Source organism: Chiloscyllium punctatum, chromosome 23, assembly GCF_047496795.1.
Source record: "Chiloscyllium punctatum isolate Juve2018m chromosome 23, sChiPun1.3, whole genome shotgun sequence".
NCBI lineage: Eukaryota > Metazoa > Chordata > Chondrichthyes > Orectolobiformes > Hemiscylliidae > Chiloscyllium > Chiloscyllium punctatum.
The window spans coordinates 52,474,170-52,487,520 of record NC_092761.1 but is presented as its reverse complement, the minus strand read 5'-3'; the positions used below and the strand labels follow the sequence as shown (position 1 = coordinate 52,487,520).

The following is a 13,351-nucleotide window of genomic DNA, read 5'->3' as shown; positions in this document are numbered from 1 at the left end:
CAAGTCTAATATAACCTGCATTCTGGCTGATTCCAGAGCACGCTACTGTTAGAAACAAAAGCATTCTATAAACTCTTCATCCGGGTACCATTGGCAATCTGATTTTTCAGTAGATTAAATTATACATGATTATTGTCGCCCCTTTGTCACAAGCACCCAATATTCCTTCCTGTATACTTTGTCTTACATTGTGGTTACTGTTAAGAGGTCAGTAGACTACTCCCACAGGCGACTTCTTTCCTTGACTATTCCTCACCTCCAATCCTACATTCTGACCTCTTGAACAAAGTAAACTCTAACTTACGAAGGATTTTTTAAGTTTAAGCTTGGTAGTGATGTCATTTGTAGTATTCATGCATGTTACAAAATACACACAACACTTTTGTTGGTGATTAGCGTTTCTGAAAACTCCTATTTTCCAAACCATCTTTCACAAAAGTGCAAAAGGAAAGTTGCTGTGAAGGCAGTAATAATAAACACATTTCTACTGATAGCCAGTGCAGTAAGGAATGTCTTAGATACACAGCACCTTAAAGGCCATATACATTTAGCACTCTAAGCATGCTTCAATATAGTGTTATGCAAACACTACTATTGGACAAGCAGTGGCGTTGTGGTAACACCACTGGTCTAGTAGCCCAAAGGCCTAGGCGATCAGTCTGGGAAAAATCCTACCACAGTACCTGGTGGAATTTAAATTCAATTAATAAATCTGGAATATAAAGGTAGTAATGGTAACAGCTATCATGGATTGTCCACAAAACAATCTCCTTTAGGGATGGCAATCTGTCATCTTTACCAATGTTCTGACTGACATGTGATTCCAGACCAACAGAAATGCAGTGGACTGTTAATCACCCTCTGAAACAGCCTACCAAGCACTCAGTCAACAAATGCTGGTCTTGTCTGTGATGGCCACATTGTGAAAGAATAAAACTACATGCAAAGCACTGTACACAAACAGGATCTTACAAGTTGTTGAATTGGCTCCTTCCCACTGCCTCTTACAGGCAAGAGCCTTCCCCATTGTCAGGCAGCATTGTTATAATATCTTCACATACACACTTCCTTGTGATCAGGAGCAGGATCCAATGCTCATCATCTATGAGGGGTGCTGAGGATGCCCACTGCAGTACTAAAGATTTGTGATGTTCATAGGCATATCATTAGGCATGCGTGATGAAGTGAAGCTACTTGGATGCTGCCTGAACTGCTGTGCTCTTCCAGCACCACTAATCCAGAATCTGGTTTCCAGCATCTGCAGTCATTGTTTTTACCGATGCGTGATGAAGTGTCAGTCTGTGTTCATTGTGCACATATTACTGTTCTGTTGGTCAGAAATACTTCCTCGTACATCATGTCAAACTACTCTTGGTATTGGAGAAGTATTCATCAGGACAACTCTGCCAAACAATAGCATGAGATTTTTAAGTTTCTGTCAACAGGGCAGGAAAGCTGGGGAGTGTTGCTGAACAGAGAGACCTTGGACTACAGGTTCATAGTTCCTTGAAATTAGAATCACAGTTACCATAAGACATAGGAGTGTAAGGAAGGCCATTTGGCCCATCAAGTCCACTCTATCATTCAATCACCTCCACTTGCCCGCACTCTCCCCGTAGCCCTTAATTCCTTGCAAGATCAAGAATTTATCAATCTCTGCCTTGAAGACATTTAACATTCCGGTTTCCATTGCACTCCGTGGCAATCAATTCCATAGGCCCACCACCCTCTGGCTGAAGGAATTTCTCCTCATATCTGTTCTAAATTGACCCCCTCTAATTTTAAGGCTGTGCCAATGGGTCCTAGTCTCCCGCCTAACAGAAACCATTTCCTAGCATTCACCTTTTCTAAGCCATGCATTATCTTGTAAGTTTCTATTAGATTTCCCCTCAACCTTCTAAACTCTAATGAATACAATCCCAGGATCCTCAGCCGTTCATCATATGTTCGGCTTACCATTCCAGTACAATCCCAATAAGATGATCATCCCTTTTTTATTTCTCAGTTCCACCCAAATAACTTCACTGAACGTAGTCCCTGGAATATTCTGCCGAAGTACAGCAGTAACATTAATCCAGATTTAAAAACTGCACTCTCCCTTCTCTCTTGTCCCCCTTTCTATCCTTCCTGTAGCATCAATGCCCTGGAACATTAAGCTGCCAGTCCTGTCTATCCCTGAGTCATGTCTCTGTAATAGCTATGTTAGCCTAGTCACATGCTCCTGTGCTGAGTTTATCAGAATTACCTGTCAGGCCTTTTATATCGAAATAAATGTGGTTTAATTGATCAGTCCTACCTCATTCTCTGCTTTGCTCCTGTGTGCCTTGACTATTTGAACATTCCCTTTCCCAATTACACCAGCCTCAGACTGGTCCCTTAATCCCCCATCCCCTAACCCTCTACTAGTTTAAGTCTTCCCCAGTGGCTCCAGCAAATCTCCCTGCCTGCATATTAGCCCCCTTCCAATTCAGGTGCAATTCATCCTTCTTATACAGGTCACTTCTACCCAGAAGAGGCTCCAATGATCCAAAAATGTGAATCCTTCTCTCCTGCACCAGCTTCTCAGCCACGCATTCATCTGCTCTATCCTCCTATTGCTACCCTTGTTAGCTTGTAGCACTGGGACTTATATTACCACTGTTGATGACCTTTTTAAATTCTTGCCTAACTTCCTATGTGTATCATGACCTGCTGCTGGCTCCCGTCCTGCGCATTCTGCCTTAGGCATTATTGCTCAGTAACATCTGAGACAGTGTTCTCCCACCTGGTTATTAACATTATCTGGGTCTGTCTCACCAAGGTGACCTGAAACAGGGGATGGGGACTGAGTTTACTAGTAGACCAGTTCCTCAGCAAAGTGGAGACCCTTGGGAATTGTTGGTATTGTTTGAGAGGCTGGAGGGGATTACTTACAGATCATTTGCAACCTCATTTAGAAGCTAGGTAGAATTGACAGGACATGTTTGATGTTTGCTTAAAAAGAGGGGGCGGCATGCTGGCTCAGTGGTTAACACTGCTGCCTCACAGCGCCAGGGACCCAGGTTCAATTCCAGCCTCGGGTGACTGTCTGTGTGGAGTTTGCACATTCTCCCCGTGTCTGCATGGGTTTCCTCCCACAGTCCAAAGATGTGCAGGTTAGGGGAGTTGGCCCTGCTAAATTGCCCATAGTGTTCCGGGATATGTAGGTTAGGTGTATTAGTCATGGGAAACGTAGGGGAATTCATCTGGATGGAATAGTCTTCAGGGGGTCAGTATGGACTTGCTGGGCCGAAGGGCCTGCTTCCACACTATAGGGCTTCTATGATTCTGCAAGAGATCCTTGATCCTGGATCCAGGGAGGCAACACACAATTCTGATACCTCATTGCCAGCCACAGAAATGTCTGGCTGTGCCTTTGACTAGACAGTTCCCTATCCCAATCAATCCAGATAGAATAGTGAAGAATGCATTTGGTATGCTTTCCTTTATTGGTCAGAGCATTGAGTATAGGAGTTGGGAGGTCATGTTGCAGCTGTATAGGACATTGGTTAGGCCACTTTAGGAATATTGCATGTGATTCTGATCTCCTTCCTATTGGATGGATGTTGTGAAACGTGACAGGGTGCAGAAAAGATTCACAAGGATGTTGCCAGGGTTGACGGTGTGAGCTATAGGCAGAGGCTGAATAGACTGGGGCTGTTTTCCCTGGAGCATCGAAGGCTGAGGGGTGATCTTATAGAGGTTTATAAAATCATGAGGGGCTTGGATAAGATAAATAGACAAGGTCTTTTTCCCTGGTGTGGGGGAAGTCCAGAACTAGAGAGCATATGTTTAGGGTGAGAGGGGAAAGATATAAAAGGGACCTAAGGGGCACTTTTTCACACAGCATGTGGTGCGTGTATGGAATGAGCTGGCAGAGGAAGTAATAGAGGCTGATATATTTACAGCATTTAAAAAGCATCTGAATGGGTATATGAATAGGAAGGGTTTAGAGGGATATGGGCCAAATGCTGGCAAATGGGACTAGATTAGGTCTGGTGAGCATGGGCAAGTTGGACCGAAGGGTCTGTTTCCGTGCTGTACATCTCTATGACTCTATGTACACAACAATGTTTTTTATTTCATTTACTGTACAGATTTGTAAAGACATCGTTTTAACATTTTAATTTTCACTGACACTTTGAGTCATTGAGGGGAGAAAGGGAGCAGATGCCCAAGCATTGGGCACAGCTGCCAATGAAACAACTTCATGAAATAATGAGCATATAATGGAAGATCTGGGTAATAAATAACACTCTCTGGGTCCTCAGGTCTGACAGTGCTGTTCCAGTAATCACTGGTCCTGTGACGGCTTCACTGATGGTGCGGTTGTCACGACAACAGTGGAAATAGGTTTGGTGGAGCTGATGACTGTTCCTTGGTGAAGTTGCTGAGCTGGTAAGTGCTGAATCCTGACCTGAAAACAAAGTGAGAAAGGCAGAATGACAAGATAGGACAAGGAGATAAATCCTCACTATTGCAGAGAGCAAATCCCACTGGCTGTTATGAGGAAATGTTCTCACCAACTGTTATGGATTGCTACTGAGGATAAATCATCGCGCAGAGTCACTGAAGTCTTAGCATCAGATGTTCAGGCATTCCAGTGAGTACAGATCTGCTGTCTTGACCTCCATTAACTTCTGTACTCTTCCCCGCACAAGGAAAGGAGGAAATGTTCACCTCTCCACAGTTGCAGGGTGAGGATACCAGCAGCACCAGCTGATTGGTACACAGCTCCTTGACAAACAATTTCCTTGACAAACATAGCACACACTGGGGATTCCCTGGGAATCCCACCAACATCAATAATGGTGGGGGAGGGGATTATTTTTATATTTATATATATATATATCTATGTGCATGTGCACACACACGTTCCTATTACAGTTGCCATGGTGATGAAAGGTGTTTGATTTATAGACATTTTAATGTCAATTATTTTAGAGTTTAGATTTGTGTTGCTGGCATGTGAGGTTTGCTTTCAATGAAGGGTTTAATGATTAGCTTGTATCCACGGTGATTCTTTTAAAACACAGTATTAGAAGGAGAAAGACCCTGGAGTGTACAGGAGCTTTGTTTGCACCAGAAGGGTTTATGAACAAACAAACTAAACAGTTTGTTTTTAGTTTAGGTTTTGTTTTGTTTGTTTCGGGGAAGCACCCGTATCTTGCAAAAAGCAGCTTCTGGTCTTCCGTTTTGAAGTGTTTCAGAATTCTTGACTGAAGTCAGATTATGAAACAGTTGCTCTTAAAGAAGGGAGATGGTTTAGAATTGTTAGTAAATAGACTCTATGAGAGTTTGGTTTACAAGTTCCAGACTAGAAATATTCCTTAAAACCATGACGGGGTTACTTGAAGTTGGGATGGTCTATGATGTATGAAGACAATCAGACTCCCAAGATGGGAGATTAAAATCAGAGTTAAATTTAGCCTTGGAGATATGAAAGACAAGGGAATGCTCTCCAGTGAGTGCTGTAAAAGTGTTTTGGGACCAATGACACTGTATTTTGTCATGTGTTTTGAAATCTTTAACTTTGAGTCATATGCGAGTTGATTGGTTTATACTATTTTAAACTCTTTTGCACTATAGATTTCTGTTTTACCATTAAACCTGAAATAGCATTACATGTTTGCGGTTCAATGACAAGTCACCTCATTAAAACAAAAAAAAAATCAAATTATGATTCATCAAGCCAGACCATAGTCTGGATCTGACTTTCCCAGTAATAGCATCAGTTGGAATCTTAGAGAGATTTTGCAGTTATTAGATCTAGAGAGACCTGAGCCGTTCTTGTCACAGTAACGGTTACATGAAGATAAGTTAGAATAAAAAATACTTACCTCATGAATCAACAGCCTCCATTTCAGCAGCGGGAGTTGAGAGAGTGTGAGCCAGGGGGCAGCCGGGAAGGGAAATTAGATTATTAACTACTTACCTGGTGAATCACCAAAGCGAAGGCTGAACAGGAGCGGAAGGAGACACAGGGACTGCTGGGTAAGTGAATAATATATTCAGGCAGTGGCTAAACCTGAAATGCTCCCCGTGTAGGGTCTCTCACCCCCCTTCCTTCTCTAACCAAATAAAAAGACTGTGTGGAGGGTTGGTATGGTAAAGGTTTTTTTTATATTTCTTTTGGCAATTTAGAGCAGAGGGTATGGAGGCTAGGACAGCCACATGCTTCTCTTGCAGGAAGTGGGAGGCACTGGTGTCCCTGCTGACTTCACCTGTGGGAAGTGCACCCAACTCCAGCTCCTCAAAGACCACATTAGGGAACTGGAGCTGGAACCAAATGAACTTTGGATCATTCAGGAGGCTGAGCGGTGAGAGAAAGGAGTTCTAGGGAGGTATTCACTCCTAGGCTACAGGATAAAGGTAGCTGGGTGACTGTCAGCAGAGAGAAAGGGAATAGGCAATCAGTGCAGGGCTCCCCTGTGGCTGTTCTCCTCAATAATAAGGATACTGCTTTGGATATTGTTGGGTGTCATGACCTACCAGGGGAAAGCCACAGCGGCTAGGCCTCTGGCACAGACCCTGGCTCTATGGCACAGAAGGGAATGGGGGAGAATAGGAGAGCAATAGTGATAGGACAAGACTCGCACATGGTATGTCCCCTCCTGGATGCCAGAGTCAGGGATGTCTCGGATCGGGTCTATAGGATTCTTAAAGGGGGGAGGGTTAAGGGAGCAAGGATCAGATAGGGCTCTAGACAGTTACAAGGTAGCCAGGAAGAAATTGAAGAGTGGACTTAGGAGAGCTAGAAGAGGACATGAAAAAGTCATGGTGGATAGGATTAAGGAAAACTCCAAGGCGTTCTACACTTATGTGAGGAACAAGAGGATAGTCAGAGTGAAGTTAAGGCTGGTCGGGATAATGGAGGGAACCTGTGCCTGGAATCAGAGAAGATAGGGGAGTTCCTTAATGAGTACTTTGCTTCAGTAATCACTAGAGAGAAGGACCTTGTCATTTAACAGGACAGTGTGAAATAGGTTGATACATTCAAACTGGTTGCTGTTAAGAAGGTGATGTGCTGGAAATTTTGAAAAACATGAGGATAGATAAGTCCCTTGGGCCAGACAGAATATATCCAAGGTTTATACAGGAAATGAGGGAAGAGATTGCTGGGCTTTTGGCGATGATCTTTACATTCTCACTGTCCACTGGAGTAGTACCAGATGATTGGAGGGTGGCAAATGTTATTCCCTTGTTCAAGAAAGGGAATAGGGATGATCCTGGGAATTACAGACCAGTCAGTATTACATTAGTGGTGGGAAAATTATTGGAGAGGATTCTGAGAGACAGGATTTATGATTATTTGGAAAACCATAGCTTCATTAGAGATAGTCAGCATGGCTTTGAGAGGGGCAGGCCATGCCTCATAAGCCTTACTGAATTCTTTGAGGATGTGACAAAACATATTGATGAAGGTAGAGCAGTGGATGTGGTGTATATGGATTTTAGCAAGGAGCTTGATAAGGATTCCCTGTGGTAGGCTCATTCAGAAAGTAAGGAGTCATGGGATACAGGGAAACCTGTCTGTCTGGATACAGAATTGGCTGACCCATAGAAGGTAACAGTATCCACCCTGGAGCTCAGTGACCAGTGGTGTTTCACAGGGATCAGTTCTGGGACCTATGATCTTTGTGATTTTTTTATAAATGTCTTGGATGAGGAAGTGGAAGGGTGGGTTATTAAGTTTGCCAATGACACAAAGGTTATTGGAGTTGTGGATAATGTGGACGGCTGTTGTAAATTGCAACGGGACATTGACAGGATGCAGAGATGGGCTGAGAAGTGGCAGATGGAGCTCAATCTGGAAAAGTGTGAAGTGATTCATTTTGGAAGGTCAAACGTGAATGCAGATTACAGGGTTAAAGGTAGGATTCTTGGCAGTGTGGAGGAACAGAGGGATCCTGGGTCCACGTCTATAGATCCCTCAAAGTTGCCACCCAAGTGAATAGGGTTGTTAAGAAGGCGTATGGTGTCTTGGCTTTCATTAGCAGCGGGACTGAGTTTAAGAGCCACGAGGTTATGCTGTAGCTCTGTGAAGCCATGGTTAGGCCACACTTGGAAAATTGTGTTCAGTTCTGGTCACCTCATCATAGGAAGCGTGTGGAAGCTTTAGAGAGGAGATTTACCAGGAAGCTGTCTAGCCTGGAGGGCGTGTATTATGAAGAAAAGTTGAGGGAACTAGGGCTTTCTTCATTGGAGCAAAGAAGGATGAAAGGTGACTTGATAGAGGTGTACAAGATGATGACAGGCAGAGATAGAGTGGATAGCCAGAGACTTTTTCCCAGGGTGGAAATGGCTGTCACAAGGGGGCATAATTTTCAGGTGACTGGAGGAAGATTTGGGGAAGATGTCAGAGGTAGGTTCTTTATACAGAGAGTGTTTAGATTAGATTAGACTAGATTAGATTAGATTCTATACAGTGTGGAAACAGCCCAACAAGTCCACACCGACCCTCCAAAGAGTAACTGATCCAGACCCATTCCCCGACCCTGTATTTATCTCTGACTAATGCACCTAACACTATGGGTAATTTAGTATAGTCAATTCACCAAACCTGCACATCTTTGGACTGTGGGTGGTAGGTGTTTGGAATACACAGCTAGCTGTGGTACTAGAATCAGATACATTAGGGACATTTAAATGACTCTTGGATAGACACATGGTTGATAGTAAAATCTAGGGTCTGTAGGTTATTTTGATTTTAGAGGAGGATAAAAGGCTGGCACAATATCGAGGTCCAAAGAGCCTGTACTGTGCTGTACTGTTCTATGTTGGTTCTGGACATAAAACACCAGTGTTGTCAATTTATTGCATGGAATTTGAAGATGGTTTTGAATGTTGCTAAGACTTTTCTTTAAGTGGAAAATATAATGGCAGGTTATTTAACATTTTTAATTCAAGTCAAACTGAAGGTAGAAGTAAAAACTGGACAAGACTTGGAAGAAAGGAAACCTGCAATTGGGCATTGCAGCTGTAAATTAGGTAAGGTCCAATTAGGAATGAAAAGATTGGAATTAGAAGAATATTATAACCAGAGACTCAAAATGGAAAGGGAGCAAAAAGAAAAACAGAGGAAGAGGGAAAATGAGGAGAAAGGAGAAAGAAAAGCAGTCAGGACTGGAAAGTGAGCTCAAATTAGAACAACTCCAAAGACAGGGAAATTACAGAACATGAATTTGCTATGAAACAACAGTAACCTGGGAAAGGTCACTGCTGTGAGAGAACAGACAGACAGCAAAGTAATAAAGTAGAAAGGTTCGAACCACAAGTGATAGAAAGAAAGTAACATGTGTCCATTGTAATGAAACTGGAAGCAGCAGATCAACTGCTGAAAGTTAAATAAAAGCCTGACTGAGCAGGATAAATATCTTAAGAATTTTCAGAAATGGGATATCAGAAAATGAAGAAGGAATTAAAACGATAGTAGCAGTATAAAATGAACATGTTTTCTTGAAATGTTCTCAGAAAGTGGGGATGGCTCAGGACAATCAGGGAAATGTTTTTTTCAAGAAATGAAAAGGAAAACCAGACTGCTGGAGGTTATGAATAGTTTATCTCAAAAGGGAAGGGATTTGCTTATATTTCAAATCAAGGAAGTAACCAATAAAGAGAGAAAGTAAGTCACTGATGCTGACTAATGCTGACTCATCTTCTAAAATGGTGAATGAAGAAGAAAATATTAATTGGTAATATACATGGCAAATCAGATCCATTGTATCAATTTTGATGAAAGAGTGACTCAGTAAATGGAGTTGTCATCCTGGAAGTAGTAAAACAAATTCCTACGGCAGTAACTGAGGGTGGCATGGTGACTCAGTGGTTAGGACTGCTGCTTTATGGTGCCAGGGACCCAGGTTTATTTCGAGCCTACGGCAACTGTGTGGAGTTTGCACATTCTCCTCGTATCTGCATGGGTCTCAGCTGAGTGCTCCAGTTTCCTCCAACAGTCCAAAGATCTGCAGGTTAAGTGGTCTGGCCATGCTAAATTGCTCCATGATGTTGAGGGATGTGCAAGCTACATGGGTTATCTGTGGTAACTGCAGGATGACAGAGATAGGGTCTAGGCAGGATGTTCCTCAGAGGATCGGTGCAGACTTGATGGGCTGAATGGCATCTTTCAGCACTGTAGGGACTCTATGATTAACTAGTTTGGGAAATGACCTGGCAGGTTCAAGAATATTGGCTTCAGCAAAGTTTGAGAGAACAAGCACTGGAGTAAAAGAACTTGTGATGTTCCTTATTAAATTAGATTGTCTCTACGGTGTGGAAACAGGCCCTTCGGCCAAACCAGTCCACACTGACCCTCCGAAGAGTAACCCACCCAGACCCATTTCCCTCTGACTAATGCACCTAACACTATGGGCAATTTAGCATGGCCAATTCACCTGACCTGCACACTTTGGACGGTGGGAGGAAACCAGAGCACCCGGAGGAAACCCATGCAGACACGGCGAGAATGTGTAAACTCCACACAGACAGTCGCCCAAGGCTGGAATTGAATGTGGGACCTTGGTGCTGTGAGGCAGCAGTGCTAACCACTGAGCCACCTTTATGTAACATTTCAAATTGGTTCCTGATCATATTGTGATCCCAGGGCCATAAAATTAGACTGCAAGAAAAGGAGTTCATGAAACAGGGAAATTCAGTGTTTGGATACAACTTTGAAACTTTTAATTAAAAAAAGGATGATAGTATTGAGAATGAGGCTGGTATGTTTGATAGAAATGCAACAAATGCATTTTGAATTGAAAATGTGAAACCAGACATCCTACTCTGATTGAGTCAGAAACAATACCTGAGCATTATTACTTTAAAAAAAAAGTATTAATGAGGAAATGGATACCACCTCAAATACCAGCCAGAGGGAAATGGATAGTAGTTCAATCTGAATGTCATAATGAAATATTACAAGTTGCTCACGGAATTCCAACGACAAGTCACTTAGGTATTTGATATAAACAGGTTAAAATATTAAAATGTTCCTATTGGATAGGATTCCAAAGTTACTAACTGCCATTACAGATGCTCTGAATGAGTCCACATGGCTTGGTTCTTTTGAACTAATATATGGATAAAAGTTAAGAGGACTATTGAAATTGACTAATGAGAAATTGATGGTCTCTGATCTTTGGTCTATGCTTTCAACTCATGTTTCCAATTCGAGAAAGAAACTAAGCTAAACATGTGAGTTGGCTAAAGAGCATCTGAAAGGTGCTCAACAAACAAATGAAAACTAGAGCAAACCAAAAGGTACAAGTCTGAAATACTGTTGCTAGAGACAAAGTTTTAAAGTTATTACTTATCTCTTGGGAACCATTCAATGCAAGGTTTAAATCAAAACAAAATTCAAGGATGTTAATTATTTGGTGAGTACTCCAGACAACAGGAAGAATCAGTAAACGTGCGAAGTCAACATCTAAGGTGTTATGACAGGGACAACAATCAGGAGACAAGTTTACTCATGGAAATGAAAAAGATAGTGAGTGAAACAGAGATATCAAAACAATTGTGGAATGAGCCAGCAATTGAAAATTTTTAAAAATTGACAGTCCAACAATCAGTTTGGAAAACAGAAGTTAGATAACAATGTTTCATCTTCCAGTAAACTATTAAAGTGACTTATGAAGGTTATTACACAAGTGTAAACCAATTTGATGGAAAAGATAAGGAAAAATGGCTGTTCATAAAATTAATGTGCATCACTAATAAGACAACACCCCTATGGGTCAATCCAGAGATGTTAGCTCAGGTTTTTAAAATTCGTTTGTGGGATGTGGGTGTCGCTGACTGGGCCCAACATTTCTTGCCCATCCCCAGTTGCCCCTTGAAGTGGTGGTGGTGAGCTGCCTTCTTGAACCACTGCTGTGGGTTGACCCACAATACCAGTGAGGGAAGGGTGATATATTTCCAAGTCAGGATGGTGAGTGGCTTGGAGGGGAACTTGAAGGTGGTGGTGTTCCGATATATCTAATGCCCTTGTCTTTCTAGATGGAAGTGATCCTGGATTTGGAAGGTGCTATCTAAGGATTTTGGTGAATTTTTGCAGTGCGTCTTGTAGATAGTACATTGCTGGTACTGAGCATTAGTGATGGAGAGAGTGGATGCTTGTGGATGTAGTCCCAGTCAGATGGGCTGCTTTGTCCTGGATGGTGTCAAGCTTCTTGACTGATATTAGAGCTGAACTCATTCAGGCAAGAGGGGAGTATTACATCACATTCCTGACTTGTACCTTGTAGATGGTGAAGAGGCTTTGGGGAGTCAGGAGGTGAGTTACTTGCCACAGTATTCCAGACCTCTGACCTGCTCTTGTAGCTACTGTGTTCATAGAGTTATACCAGTCATACATCACATAAACAGACCCTTCAGTCCAACCAGTCCATGCAGAACATAAATCCAAACTAAACTGTTCTGTTCCTGGCCAATATACCTCCAAACATTTCCTATTCATGTAGCTATCCAAATAATCTTTTAAACGTTGCAATTATGACTGCATCCACCACTTCCTCAAAGTTCATTCCACTCGTGAGCCACTGTGTAAAAAAAATTGTCCCTCGTGTCTTTTTTAAATCTCTGTCTTCTCACCTTAAAAACGTGGCCTAGGAGTTTCTGGTCAATGATAGCCTAGTGGTATTATCGCTCGACTATTCATACAGAAACTTAGCTGGGGACCCGGGTTCAAATCCCGCCATGGCAGATGGTGGAAGCTTAATTTCAATTAAAAGAAAATCTGGAATTAAGAATCCACTGACGATCATGAAACTATTGTCGATTGTTGGAAAAACCCATTTGCCTCAATAATGTTCTTCAGGGAAAGAAATCTGACATCCTCACCTGATCTGGCCTACATGTGACTCCAAATCCAGAGTAATGTGATTGACTCTCAATTTGGCCCTCTGAAATGGCCAAACTAGCCATTCAGTTGAAACAATCGCTACAAAAGTCTCAAAGAAATGAAACCAGATGGATCACATGGAATCGACCTAGGCACCAGAAAAGAAAAACAGCAGAAACGGCCCTGTCGATCCTGCAAAGTCCTCCTCACTGACATCTGGGGGCTAGTGCCAACATTGGGAGAGTTGTCACAAACTAGTCAAGCAACAACCTGACATAGTCGTACACACAGAATCATACCTTACAGACAATGTCCCAGATATCGTATCTCCATCCCTGGATATGTCCTGTCCCACCAGCAGGACAGACCCAGTAGGCGTGGCAGCAGAGTGGTATATACAGGGGAACCTCGATTATCTGAACAAGATGGGCGGGCACTATTTCGTTTGAATAATCAGTTAATCGATTAAATGCCTTTCCTCTGGGGTTCGGA

The 13,351-nt window shown here is 42.5% G+C and overlaps 1 protein-coding gene across 5 annotated transcripts in view; it reads right to left on the bottom strand.

Annotated features, from left to right (window-relative positions):
• Positions 1–4,079: 4,079 nt before the first annotated feature.
• The window catches only part of nfrkb (nuclear factor related to kappaB binding protein), a 151,277-nt gene continuing 142,005 nt past the window's right edge, over positions 4,080–13,351 (bottom strand). For all 5 annotated transcript variants that reach the window (XM_072592997.1, XM_072593001.1, XM_072592999.1 and 2 more), the window contains exon 26: positions 4,080–4,435. In XM_072592997.1, coding sequence (XP_072449098.1) covers positions 4,313–4,435 — 123 coding nt within the window. In that variant the 3' untranslated portion in view covers positions 4,080–4,312. The remainder of the gene's footprint in view (positions 4,436–13,351) is intronic.